Source organism: Ostrea edulis, chromosome 1 (assembly GCF_947568905.1).
Source record: "Ostrea edulis chromosome 1, xbOstEdul1.1, whole genome shotgun sequence".
Classification (NCBI taxonomy): domain Eukaryota; kingdom Metazoa; phylum Mollusca; class Bivalvia; order Ostreida; family Ostreidae; genus Ostrea; species Ostrea edulis.
In genome coordinates, this window is record NC_079164.1 from 72,230,986 (window position 1) to 72,245,862 (window position 14,877).

Here is a 14,877-nt window from a genome sequence, read left to right on the forward strand (position 1 = left end):
TAAGCAGTAGATGGCCCCTATTGAATTTGAGGTCACATGGTCAAACAACTCTGGACATAGGAAAATACTGTACACTCACTATCTTGAGAACCCCTTGCTTAACAGACATCAAACTTGGTACACTGGTATATCCTAAGGAGTAGATGACTTATATCAATTTTGGGTTCACATGGTCAAGGGTCAAACTGGACAACGTAATATATTGTCTCCGATATCTTAAGAATCATTTACTTAATTGAGACCAAACTTGGTACACTGGTACGTCCTAAGGAGTAGATGACCTCTATTGATTTTGAGATCACAGTCATGGGTCACACTGGACACAGCAACATTCTGTCTCCTATGTTTTAAGATTGACACCATCCTTGGTACACGGGTACATCCTAGGGAATAGATGACCCCTACTGATTTTGACATCACATGGTCAAAGGTCAAGGCACTCTGGACTTGTATTTGCACTACTTTCAATCAAATGATGGATCTGTATAACCCTTTTCAATTTTGTACCACTGGGGGAGGGGGAGGGGAGCATAAATCCAACATATATTCCTTGTTGTTTTTTTTGTTGATGACAGTCATATTTTTGGAAGCTAAAAGCAGCCGAGCATTGAATATTAAATAGGGGCAAAATCTTGAAGAAATTATACCATACAAAAGAAAGAAAAGTAAAACAAGCCCATGTTAACTATCTGTAGTGTATTAAACAACCATCTGTAACAATCAATCACTTCTTTCATCATGTCACCTCCTGCAAAAACAAAAAAGATATCAAAAATTTGAACAGAAATGATATATATTCAAGAAATATTCTTTTTCAAATTCTTGCATCAGTAACAGACACTTTGTAACTTAGGAAATTTTGTATATACAACTTGAAATTATGTGTACTACATGTATGCAAAACCTACATGTAATTTCTTAACATGTCCACGTACATATATTTACATCTTAAACTGTGCACTAGCGGGGTAAACTGTGATTAACGCCTCCAACTACAATGTCTTCATTGTGTATAGTGATTCACATTTATTGATACATAAAGGTTTGTGTATAGTGATTCACATTTATTGATACATAAAGGTTTGTGTATAGTGATTCACATCTATTGATACATAAAGGTTTGCATGTGTATAGTGATTCACATTTATTAATACATAAAGGTTTGCATGTGTATAGTGATTCACATTTATTAATACATAAAGGTTTGCATGTGTATAGTGATTCACATTTATTGATACATAAAGGTTTGCATGTGTATAGTGATTCACATTTATTGATACATAAAGGTTTCAGAGACATAATCGGTAAATGTTACAATATTTGTGCGAGTTCAAAACTAACCTCTTTTTTCCTGTTTTGGGTCCTGTGGATTTTTTGCCTCTCTTCTTTCCTAATAATCCAAGTTCCTTCTTTTCTTTGAAAGATGGTCTAAAAATTGTAAATATTCCGTTATTATCACATTCCTTTATTATATCAATAGTATTAAGATGAACGATACAAGTAGTTGGTATCACCAATTTTGTTTCTTTCTTTTCCATAATAGATGACACCCTTAGTTGCATCTGTATATTTCAAGGCATGGATGCTAATGAGAGAGAGAGAGAGAGAGAGAGAGAGAGAGAGAGAGAGAGAGAGAGAGAGATTTCATAATACATGGCATCATATTCTTGTATTGGTGATTGATGCTTTTTCCCAGAAATAAAATCGACAAAAGCCCATGACTCACTATACTCTCACTTGATTTATCATGTGACCTGTCGCTCAGTACTGGGTACTGAGGGCTGAGTACCTGCTGATTAGTGTGTCTAATTTCACCTTTGCGTTTGCTTTATGTAAATCTGTGCAGCTATGCTATAGCCTTTAATTGGACCTTGTTCTTCGTGAAAAATGTTTTTTTAAGGATTTAATTCTGGAATCATCAAATTTCTCAATTTCACGGATTTCGTGCGTACCCCAATCCCACAAATTTCAAACCATAACAAAATACAAAATTTATATGATATTTCAATGTACAGGAACTATATCCGTGAAATCACATTCCATCAAAAATAAACTGTAAAATCTTGATAATACCCCCCCCCCCCCCTTTCAAATTTACATGATTCCATGATATCAGACTAATTAGTACAATGTAGCTTGGACAATGGTTTGAAATACTAGGATATTTTCATAATACAACCTGCATTTTGACAAATTATTGCCTTGTTGTTCTTAAGGAGCTATTTCTTATATATGCTGGCCTCAGGGGCATGGTTCCAACAAATTTGAAAATCTTCACTTCATGAGGATTTTTGCGTACATCATTCTGATAATTATAGTTTTTTAAGATCTTGATAAGAAAATTCAAATCCATTCTTTATCTGCACTTCTGTTATAAACAAATCCCTAATCCACAAATGCTTTATGTAGTTTGGTTGAGATCACTCGAGTGGTCCTGTCAAAGATGTGAAAAGTTATCAGCTGTGTTGATGGATGGGCAGACAATATTTGATTAGACGCTTCCTTCAACTTTCAGCTCAGGTGAACTAACAAAAACTGCAGAGTCACAGATATGAGTTTTCGTCTCATCATCTTTTATGACCCTGGTATAAGCTTTAAAAGTACAGTTGATCCAGTTCCAATTAATCATTCATTATATTCCTAGTCAGCATTCACTACATTATGTAATTCATTTATATTTATTACCAACACAATTCAGCAAAATAAATATACTATACAATATTTATGATACATAAGAGACCAGCAATTAAGTACCCTATTTGGAAGTGATCAATATTTGTATTTCTGGAGAGTCAACAAATATTCATGCATAAACAAAAACCACCCCAAATATGTTCATAACAGTTAAATCAACATCCCTTTCATAATTACATCAGCCATAAGCAAGTCAACAATGAACACCAGTAGCTGACACAATTCATTCTAAAACTAAAAGTGCATCTTACCCAGATCTGAACTTTTTAATGGCATTCTTTCCGGTATTTGTCAGTTCTTGATCAAAAGCAGACTTCCTCTTTTTGCCTCCCTTATTCTGCAGTTTATCTAATAAGAGACACAAATATAACATTAATTTTCCTCAGCACTTTCCTCCCTATAAATCTGTAGTAGATTGATATGGTATTATTTCTCATTACTGTTACATTTTTTACATTACTTTGGCGTTTTGGACAATGTGCTTTCTCATTTTTCATATTTCAACCTGACCAGTCAGTCTGAATAATATAGAGACTATAATGGGAGAAACAGGTTCCACAACTGTTTCTCGGTAGTTACCAGTGACTGAGGAAGCTTATTTCTGTCATTACTGCTGCATGTCCATAGTCACAGAGTGTATTTACTCACACCTATACAGTGATACTTAAAGATACTGAGTTACTACCATTATCACGTGACTATATCATTGTCATGTGACTGTATCATTATCATGTGACTATATCTATTATGTGACTATATCATTATCATGTGACTATATCTATCATGACTGATTCATTATCCTGTGACTATATCTATCATGTGACTATATCATTATCATGTGACTATCTTTATCATGTGACTACATCATGTGACTGCATCATTATCATGTGACTATATCATTATCATGTGACTATATCATTATCATGTGACTGTATTATTATCATGTGACTATATCTATCATGTGACTATATCATTATCATGTGACATTATCATTATGACTATATCTATCATGTGACTATATCAGTATCATGTGACTGTAACATTTTCATATGACTATATCATTATCATGTGACTACCTCTATCATGTGACTATCATTATCACTAACAGTCTCAATAAAACATCAACAAGTAATATTAACAGCTAAAAATCTCAACAAATTATCTAACAACAGTCATCTAATCTAAATTACTGTAAAAGTGGTTATCAACACTGGGGGTTAAGTACGTGTTTTTCCATGTCCAACATTTCGTGTAGAGGAAAAATATGCAATAATTGAATATAATATATATTATATCAAATATTTATAACTATACGTGTGGGGGAAATTTACTCGCTTATTACGTGACCATCTTATTAGTGTAAATGTCCCACATGTGTATATAACCACTTTGACAGTACCCTCAACAAAATATCATAATTATAGTGAAGGCAATCCCTAACAGAACCAAAAACTTATCTAGTAGTAGTAATCACCGGTAAATCTCACAAAATATTATAACAGTAACCGCTTAACAAACTTATCTAGTAGTAGTAATTACTGGTAAATCTCACAAAATATTATAACAGTAACCACTTAACAAACTTATCTAGTAGTATTAATCACCGGTAAATCTCACAAAATATTATAACAGTAACCGCTTAACAAACTTATCTAGTAGTAGTAATTACTGGTAAATCTCACAAAGTATAATAACAGTAACCGCTTAACAAACTTTGTGCATAATACATGTAGAAATATATCTTTTGTAGTAATTTTATTCACATAAATTTCTTTTTAGTAACGTACAAGTATTTGATACATTATAAAACTACACATATTTTCTATCAACAATGAATTATCTATGGGGTAAATCAAAAAATGTTTTCAAGGGCAATAACTTTTGTGTTGGTATTTTCTCTATTGTATGTCTATAATTTTTGAATGATATTCCTGATATCCACAATTAATTTATATATATTCATGAAATAGCAGTTTTTGTTTATTTTAATGCTCACAAAAAATTTAAGCTGTAAAATAAATTTGAGGTGTTTTTTTTGGGGGGGGGTTTAATTTTTTTTCTATCTGAAATTGAAAGTATCGAAAGTCTGGGTGAATTTTCTTGAGAGTCAGTAGAAAATCAATAGCAAGGATAATGAACATTTTCTTACATCCGACAGCTGACCAGTAGTGAAGAGTTTCACTGTATTTGATTCCCTACTTTATTTTGTGATAAAATCAATGGTGCTCGGACTTAGTTATGTAAACTCAATTAGACTTCAGTTTCTCACATGATGAATTATTAAACAGTATAATACACAAAAGTACAAAATAATATACACACTTTACATTAGTACAAAAGCATTTATATTGTGATGAACTGTTATATCTATATTCAATTCATTTATTTATTGACATTACCTTATTGGTATACAGCCAGATATATATAAACAAACGGACCAACAATCAAATCATTAACTGACACGATCGTAATTAGGAAGCAAAATGCATCTTAGAGTATCAATCAATTTTTTGAAGAACATGAATCTCGTTTCCTGTGCATAAAACATACATCTAAATAGTTACACATTCTGCGAATTTGAAATCCATGGATAAATTTTATTTTCATGGCATAATCACCATTGTATAAATGGTTTGTAGTAGTCAGACTGGTTCGATCGCAGGTGGCCAGATAGCTCAGTTGGTAGAGCATCTGAACGGAGATTCAGGGGGCCTGGGTTCGAATCCCAGTCTGGTCCGTTGCATTTTCTCCTTTCCAGTTACAGGTTATTAAAGATATTTGCATATTCAAATTGAAATTTATTGTAAACAGGACAGAAGTAAAATGTGTTTGATCATCCTCAATAAACTTAGAGGAGGGGGACATATACGTTTTTCTTTGAAAATTATTGGTTTACACACCAGCCTGTTTAACAAGTAATGAGTGATCACTAGCTTCGTTAGTTGTGATTGCTCACCTTTTCCTCAAATTGCATGTAAGGTGATCTGTAAATTTTTAATCATTTTGATCCAAAATATTGCTACAGAAGTGGAGTTCCTGAGATTGATAATAGAATTTTGTTAATTTTTCATGAGTTGTATCTATTACAGTTTTAAAAGAGGCATTAGCTGTCATTTTGTCACCAAAAATTGAATTCAATGAAAATTGCTCTACAGAGTTGGAGAAAGACGTCAGACTACCAGATATCTCCGGTAAATTTTCAATTTGTCTGGTAAATCTTAGAAACTCATCTGAAAAACTGTCCAGTAGATATTAGCGGCTCAGACAAAAAAGGGATCATATCCGCTGTTGTTTATTGTCTTTTGTACAAACAAAAACTTTGTCTGGTATACATAACTTGCTTTTGTGCAACAAATGTGATTTTTCCCAGAAATCATAAGCTCACTCCGTGTGTGTACTTTCAACATCACGCATGTCATTCTACTTCCAATTGTGTGGCCTATCACATGGTTGAAAAATCGTAGTTCAGATGTAAAAAAGAAAGTTGAATGTGTAAACACAGGTGCTTGAACAGTATGTCAACATGATCGTGAACAGTATGTCAACATGATCGCATATCTCCCTCCCCTTTAGTTTACAACAAATATTTTTAGAATAAATATAACTATTCACTTCCGTGGCGATAGCTCCGATTTTCGTCAGTTACAAATTATAAGACACACCCTCCCATATTTTTAAGACTGTTAAGGAAACATGTGATAGATGATAGATCAATATTGAATTATTGTAGAACTACATGTAGGTGCTGATTTCACATTTTTTTTAACCTAATGGTATATTTGCACTTATTTTCATAACATGAGTAATAGAGTAAAAAAGCTCAACTACTAATGTTACATGCTTTGTTTTGTACACCTTATATATTTTTAAATATCTAGATTTGTGTTTTTTAAATATGGAAAACATTCCAAGGTGTTAATGTCAGATTTAAACTTGGTATTAAATCTGTATGTAAGAATGGATGTACAATAACTGAATGATACAGTTTTAGAATTTCCAGGAAAATTGTATCAGAGAGCATGACATGCTTATTTGGCATGTTCTGAAAGTTGCTCCGAAACATGCTTACATAAACACAAAGCCTAAATATTCACATTGAACTGTTAAAGTTATAATTTTGTGTCTATAAAAGAACCCATACATATTATCTATAGATAACTCATTCCTTGAAAAAAGATATTGCATTGGTTTTATTGCTCTTCACATACAACTTCCAATCTACATCATATTTTTTCTAAAACATTTAAATTATATTGTATGTTCAGATATTTGTATAAATACAAGACAGACTGAATAAACGCGACACCTACTGGTACTTAGATCCTCCTCTTTGAATACTCGAATCTTTTTCTGCTTGAACGACTTCTTACTGTTACGGATGGCATATTCCTGAGACTTCTGAATTTCGTGATTCACTCTATCCTCTGCCTACAAATCATTATATTAACAGTCAGCATTCGTCATACCTAGCTTATCTTGCATGTTCATTTATTTGTTCAAAGGTTTACTAGATCTGTTCAAAGGGAGCAAACTCAGTTCACTAATACAATACGTACAGTTATTGCTTTTTTCTTCTCTTTACTACTTGTCTTTCTGTGTTTTGGTAATTTGTTAAATTCTCCCAGTCTTAATGCCTCTGAAATTGTATCATTGCTTAATTAAAGAAAAAGATAAATTAGTAAGAACAAATGTCATGATCACACACAATCTGTACAAGTCTATATTGTACAGGAGGTACAAGTACAAAACTACAGAACTGAACATACTTTCTTCATCCTTTCCATCCTGTGAATCTTTCTTATTTTAAATTTGCATCACTTTTTATAAAATATTTATAACAAAGATGAACGAATTTCGCTCTACTCTGCTTGTTATATTTCTATGTGAATTTCCCTCTGATCTTCATGTTCTATTTTTACGTGAATTTCCCTCTGATCTTCATGTTCTATTTTAACGTGAATTTCCCTCTGATCTTCATGTTCTATTTTTACGTGAATTTCCCTCTGATCTTCATGTTATATTTTTACTTGAATTATATTTTTACCCTTTTCTTGCATTCTCTCCTTGTGAGACTGGAACCAGATTCGTTTCTGGTCGTCCATTCCATTTTTGTCCTTCTCCAGCAGATTCTTGGCTTTATTCATCTGGTTTTCTGTCGCCCTTAAGTAAGATTCCTCTTTCTCCTGCTGCTCAATCTCCGCTATGTCTTTCTCTAACTTGTTTATTTTATCTCTGTACTTTGAAATCACCTCTGAAATGAGAATTGTCCAGTTTAGTCAGACTATTTTAAAAAAAATTCTATAAATATTTTCTGAAATCTGCAGCAGTATCATGTTGGAACAAGCATTCTGTAAGTATTGCATAGCAACATATGTCCCCTACTGATCCCGAGTCAAGATTTGATTCGCCGTGTGACACTCTGTGGACATACCATGTTACACGGAGGGCTTTCAGATTCTAGGCTTGCACAGAAACTGCAACTTCAAAGGAGCCAAGTTTTTCTAGGCCCACGCTAAAGCATGGACTTTTGGTCCTCAGGGCCCCGTGTTTTTAGGGGAATACACATGGCCGGTACTGTACCTAGCGTCTTCTATATTCACAATTTCTAACTGTGTTTCTATCGCAACATGATGTTTGAATTAGATCTTTTTGTGTGCAGTGCTTGAGTAAAAAAATCTATCAGATATTTTTGGATGATCAGGTGAATATTCTTATTTATACATGTAAGTCAACCTTAACAAAAGTGAAACCTGATCTGTATCTACTCATTCGGTAACCACATATCAAATTTCAGATTCCTTAGTTAAGGCAAAGTGGAACAAGATGTGAAACACTGATGCTCCACTCCTATATAGTAGCAAAGTAATTTTGGTATCAAAAGAAAAGTCGTATCACAAGGAATACACATGTGAAATATAAAAGCCTAAGCATTTTAAAAGCATTCAAAAGTTTTACAAAACTAGGTCAAACTCTTAAGGTGAAGATCATGAGGTCAACAATTTTGATACCAAAAGAAAGAGCATGTCACAAGGAATACATAGGTGAAATATGAAAGCCTTAGTGTTCAAAGTGTTCAGACATTATGGCCAAAGTTAATGTTTTAGGGTACAAACAGACAGACAGAGTGCGAACTAGTAGTCCTCTTAGGCTCTGCTGGTAGGGGACTAATAATGCGTATTCATGATACCCATTTTAATAACTTGAATTATCAATGAAAAACAATAGCTGTATTTGATTAGAGCTTTTTTTTCTGTAGAGCATTCTGCAAGAAAATAAAGACCCCCTACATACCTTGGGGTACTATTCTGGTTTTCAGAGGAGTTCTAGCTTTCTTGACTACTTCTTTCAGTAATTTCCTTTCCTGTTCTCCAACCAATGTCACTGATCTACGACAAAGAAGGAAAAAATCCTCATATTGATAAAGTACCTTTATAAAATATCAAAATTGAAGACACTATTTTCTAAAATACATACATCTGGAGATAACTTCATCAAAAGTATAAATTCAACTTTAATACCTCTAAAAATGATTGAAAATTGAAATTGTCTCTCTGGTTGAATTACCTCCCCCTGCGTCCTGCTCTGGCGGTTCGCCCCACTCTGTGCACGTAATGCTTTATGGTGTTAGGCATGGTAAAGTTTATCACCTGGAATAGTACATATGTACATCTCAAATTCAAACCTGTAAAAATCTACACTAAAATGTCATCTTGTTAATTCTAAATATTAATATAACTACAGTACAACAGGGGAAAACAAAGAAAATAAAATTAAAATAGCACAAAGGGAAGACCCACAGTTTTCACTCCTTCAATGTCCAGTCCTCTAGCTGCTAAGTCTGTTGCTAGCAACACATCTACAGCAGACTCCTTAAACCTTTTTAACGTCTCCAACCTCTGAAATAGTATCAAGCTATAAATGTATTCTGATGTGTTGGAGGAACTCCATTTTAAGTTTATTCAAAGATTACAGAAAATGATTAGTGATTAGACATTTAGTCCAGAGAGATAGAGATGAGAGTGAGAGAGAGAGAGAGAGGATTGGAGAGATAGATAGATAGAGAGGATAAGAGAGAGAGAGAGAGAGAGAGAGAGAGAGAGAGAGAGAGAGGAGAGTGAGAAAGGAGAGTGGGAGATTTTTCTATTATGAACATGAACACGTTCTAACCTGTGCCTGTGACAGGTTGCCATGGAGCTCACCCACATTGACGCCTAGTAAGCCCAGAACAATGTGCATCCTGTGGGCTTGTTTCTTTGTCTGTATGAACACAATACAGTGGTCTCTGAAGGTACGGCTGACCAGTGCTGCAAAGATATCATAAAATTAGTGTCAAAATGGTTGCTCTCATTCTTCTATCACATCAGAGTTTTATCTGAAGAATCTCACTCATATCAAAGAATTTTTAACATGGATTTAGTTTTGGGTATTATTAGTGAGGGTGTTGAGATAGGTTAAACTGAATATCGCTAACAATTTATTCTGCATCATAGGCAATAGTTATCTCTCTTGGAATTATTCAGTTGCTAAAATTAGCTCTTGTTAATTATATAAAAATGTATACCCATTCTTATCCAAAAATCGCTAAAGTGTCTCATAAAAAAATTCCACTAATGTGGTATATTAAGAGATTTATATTGTATGGTGCTAAACTTAATTAATCGAATAGTCAAATACATGCTCTGATTCTTAATTTGAATGTCAGAGACAATGAAGAATATCAAATTAAATGAATATTCATACACATCCCTCCATGAAACAATAATGATGAGAAAAACAGCTTCACTTCCATTTCATTCAAGTATAACTGAATAAAACTGTACAAAAAGTAACCAGGATACATTACTGTACTTGAAATTGTGAAAAAACGAGCATCATAAAGCAGACGTGTCTCTCCTTCACAATTTGGCAGATTCATACACTGATAGCAACATTGAATACCCATATACAGTGGAGCCTCGGTAATCCGGACGCCATTAATCCGGACACTTCACCTTCCGGACGATTTTTCTAGGGAATGGAATTTTTATACATTATTTTGCATCATTAATCCGGAAATTCGCGTTCCGGATCCGGACGGTCACTTTTTACTACAAAACGTTATAATGCATTGAAAATTGTACCGTTAATCCGGACGGTAATTTTGTTTAGGGAAGGTCTGTGTCGGACAATTTTAGCAAGGTGTAAATTATAAAGAAAACAAGCCAAACTGTCTAATTGAAGCGATTACCTGTACCCTGTCAACACCTTCCTCCAATTAGGTGGTGTGTGATGATAAGTCCGTTAGATAGCACGTGCCGATCGAGACATTGTATTGCCAATTTTCGCACATAAGATCTTTATTGCGTGTAGTGTTGAATTTTGTAAATAAATCTGTAGCATATTATTTTATAGTTTTGATCAATACCCTATTAGTATTAATAAATTAAACATCATGCCGTAATGATAATTTTTTTAACTGCTACACGTATCAGTTGTACTGATTCGTAAATTCATATCGGCTTATTCAAATCTAAAGAGTGTAGATTATACTTCTAGATTCTGGATTTTATTCTGTTGATTGGCGTGAAGTATACATGTATGTTCATGCACATGCATATATAGTATAAGGTTTTAACGTTTAGAATGGCACGCATGTAGAATGTACCTGTGTACGATTGATTCTTGTTACGATGTTGTAGAGTTTTATTGCTTTCGAAATTTTAAACTCTGCGTAGAAGTGAGAAAATTACCATTTTAAGGAAAATGACAATTAAATTCTGTATGTACCTGTAATGTTAATTTCACCCGAGTTTTGTTCCGTTATTATCGCATCATGAAAATAATAGGTGCGCGTGACTAGATCAAAGCAGTAGCAGGTCTTGATATTACGAGCTTAAATGATTTTGTTCTCCTGGTATTGTCTTGGATAATTATAGAAGTCTGGCAGATTGAATTTTGGTTAAAGAATGTTGTCGACTGACATGATAATCATGAAATTCTTATATCGACTTTGGACGATGAAGATTGTTTTAACAGACCGCCGAACCTGTAAATCGTGACAGATGGAAATTACCGGCCTCTTTAAGAAGTAAAAGTGTGATGAAATGTTTGAAATGTAAATGATTATGTTAGTTACTAATGATTTATTTACTTATAGTTACCTAAAGTGCTTCATTATTTGTTTTAGTGCATACGGTACACAGTTTTGTATATTTTTTTTAGGGGTCATATGTATGTACAATGTAAGCACAGGCAAATACACTGAACACGTACATTAAATTTTAGTGCTTTGAAATACATGTAAATGTTAACATTATCATAATTTATTTACTAATGCAAGTGGTTAAATCCAATGATAGAATGTGTTTAATTCACTATGCATCAATAGAGTAGGCACATATTGGCTACTTATGCAAAGCTAGAAAATATGCGATTCAGTTATCCGGACGCTTCAATTATCCGGACGATTTTGCTGGGAACCAAAGTGTCCGGATTAACGAGGCTCCACTGTATTCACCCACTCAATCCAACCACATAGAAAGAAAAACAAAAGATCACTTAATATCTCAATACGTAATCACTCACTCAGTCCAACCTTGTGGTGAGAAAACAAAACTCAATTCTTTTAACCATAAGTTACAAGCTATATACAACTGCTGTACTGCTGTACTTAGAATTAAGAAAATAGAAATACACGTAGCTCACACCAAAACAGAATTTTGTCAAGCATGGAGTTCTTTACAAACTTAACGTACAGGCGATGATTGCCTCCCTTTCCCCCTCTCTGTTGGCTCGTATCCTGATGAACTCCTGCCGAAGACCAAGGGCTACGTCTGTGTTCTGGTTGACAAAAATTTTCACCGGCTGCTTGAGGGAGACTGAGGCCAAGTCCTGCACAGCTTCTGTCATTGTCGCAGAAAACAACATGGTCTGCCTGGTTCTAGCACACTGACGGATGATTTCATTCATCTGCTCCGCAAAGTACTCGTCCAACATTCTGTGAAAGGAAGACTGCGTAATAATATGTACTGATATACTCTTTCAAGTTTAGTATTCGTTTTAGGGATGTCACACGAGATCAGAATTGTAATGTGGTTGATAATGAATTCTTCTGATTGATAAAAGAACTCATCTTGTCAATATTTTGTTTAAATGTATAATGGGTATGCATTAGATTGATCAATTAAATGTGTAAAAAAAAATGTACAAGTCATGCACATCAGTAAATAAAATGTACAACAGCTCCCTAGTGAGTTTGATCTAATAGACCTTTTGATCCCAAAATCAATATAGTTCCTCTCTTGATTATGGAGCAAAAGGCTTCAAGAGTGTCTACATGCTTTTTCTACTAAGTTCCTCAGTGACCTTGACCTTTGGACTTCAAAATCAATACAGCTTTATCTCGTTTAATGAAAAAGCTATATGAGAAGTATCAAATCAATAAAGCAAAAAATACAGTCTCTAGAGTGTCTTTAAGCTCGGCATCAAGCATACCTACACCAACACACACACCCACGCAGTGGCACACTTACACAAACACACCCACCAACACAAACAAACGCAAATGGACCTGTTACTATATGATATCCCCTCTTGCAAAGAATTGCGAGAGAACAACAAGACTGCATGTTTACTACAAGATATGTATTTTTTAAAAATGTAAACACCATACCTGTCTGCCTCATCTAACACTAGAATTTCTATATTTCTGAGAGAGAAGTTTGGAGAATTGTGCAGGTGATCAATCAGTCTTCCAGGAGTTGCTATAACGACATCTGGATTCATGCGTAGGGCTGCTTCTTGTGCTTTTACATCTAATCCACCTGTCAATATCAAACAAAACAGCCTATACACTCGGCTCATAAACAAACAAACTATGCACACGACTCATAAACAAACAAACTATACACATGGCTCATAAACAAACAAACTATACACATGGCTCATAAACAAACAGCCCATACACACGGCTCATAAACAAACAAACTATACACACAGCTCATAAACAAACAGCCTATACACACAACTACATAAGCAGGATATCCCATCAAAGCAAGGTATATTTCCAAAAGTGCTCTGTAATCACCATATCATTTAAAATTCACAACCAACAAAAACCTAAAGACAACATTCCTACATGCTCATTAACTAGAAATGTATAAACCAAATACACTCAAACTTATGCATCTCCTTCTGTAACCTTGACCTTTACAAACTGACCTTCAAAACCAATAGGACCAAGATCTTGATACAAGATACAGTAACATTCCGAAAAATTTGATAAAACCAGATAAGAATATTACTTCAACCTCAAACAAACTCACGAATGAATGCATATGGGCAAGTTAAAAATGTACTATCCATCCACAGCTTTGATGTGAGGGGATAACACACAAGATATCAACATTCAATTGTGTACGTGTAAATGAATATTTCAAATAATGTGTCTTATCGCAATTCACCTTTGAATTAGAACGCTTTACCTGATATAGTATTGCGTTGTGTGACGACACAATTGAATGAGACGATTGAACAATTTGAATGACATGTTTGATGTAATACAACAAGAGTTTTCATTGGCCGATTACAGCCCGCCCACTTTCTCGAGCGGATTCAGTGTAGCTGGAGAACTGTACATAGCTCTCTGAAAAGACCCACCTCTTATAAAAACCTTCGATTTACGGGTCACAAAAAGCTGCAGACGGTTGAGGCCTGAAATCGGTGTATTCTTGTGTTGCTGTCTCATAAACTCAATATAAAAAAATCTAAACATATTTTCCTACTATATACTTGCGTCCAAACATACCTTCAAATATTCATTAAAGCCACACACCACCCGAAAACACGCAGCTTCAAATGATTTCGTTTGTTGACGTAGCTATGTTAGGTAGCTGGTCAATTCGAACTCTTGCTATTGTATCTATTCATAAAATCGGTTGTAAGTTATGTATTCGCTCTTCATTTATTATCATCACGAATAATTAATAGAAATTAAAACATTTTTGTACCAGTTTTTGTAAAGGTAAAATAAGCTGTAGATGAACGAATATGCTACATAAGGACATTAGATGGAGACCGGCCGGCGCGGCGGCCGCTCATGACTAATGAAAGCCGCACTGCCGTGAGTTTAGCTATTTGAATAATTATCATTTAATAGGATTGGGGTGGTATATTATTTAAACAATTTAGCTAAAATATTTGTGG

The 14,877-nt window shown here is 34.2% G+C and overlaps 1 protein-coding gene and 1 non-coding gene across 2 annotated transcripts in view; one reads left to right on the forward strand and one right to left on the reverse strand.

Moving 5' to 3' along the window:
- Positions 1-676: 676 nt before the first annotated feature.
- The window catches only part of LOC125682747 (probable ATP-dependent RNA helicase DDX27), a 28,967-nt gene continuing 14,766 nt past the window's right edge, over positions 677-14,877 (reverse strand). The window contains exons 9-20 of the mRNA XM_048923352.2: positions 13,346-13,496; positions 12,429-12,670; positions 9,862-9,998; positions 9,492-9,590; positions 9,259-9,341; positions 8,986-9,080; positions 7,739-7,945; positions 7,251-7,330; positions 7,005-7,122; positions 2,946-3,042; positions 1,342-1,428; positions 677-748 (exon numbers count right to left, since the gene is read on the reverse strand). Coding sequence (XP_048779309.2) covers positions 742-748; positions 1,342-1,428; positions 2,946-3,042; positions 7,005-7,122; positions 7,251-7,330; positions 7,739-7,945; positions 8,986-9,080; positions 9,259-9,341; positions 9,492-9,590; positions 9,862-9,998; positions 12,429-12,670; positions 13,346-13,496 — 1,403 coding nt within the window. The 3' untranslated portion in view covers positions 677-741. The remainder of the gene's footprint in view (positions 749-1,341; positions 1,429-2,945; positions 3,043-7,004; positions 7,123-7,250; positions 7,331-7,738; positions 7,946-8,985; positions 9,081-9,258; positions 9,342-9,491; positions 9,591-9,861; positions 9,999-12,428; positions 12,671-13,345; positions 13,497-14,877) is intronic.
- On the forward strand, positions 5,359-5,431 carry Trnal-gag (transfer RNA leucine (anticodon GAG)). Its single transcript has one exon. It is a non-coding gene; the product is annotated as a tRNA-Leu (tRNA).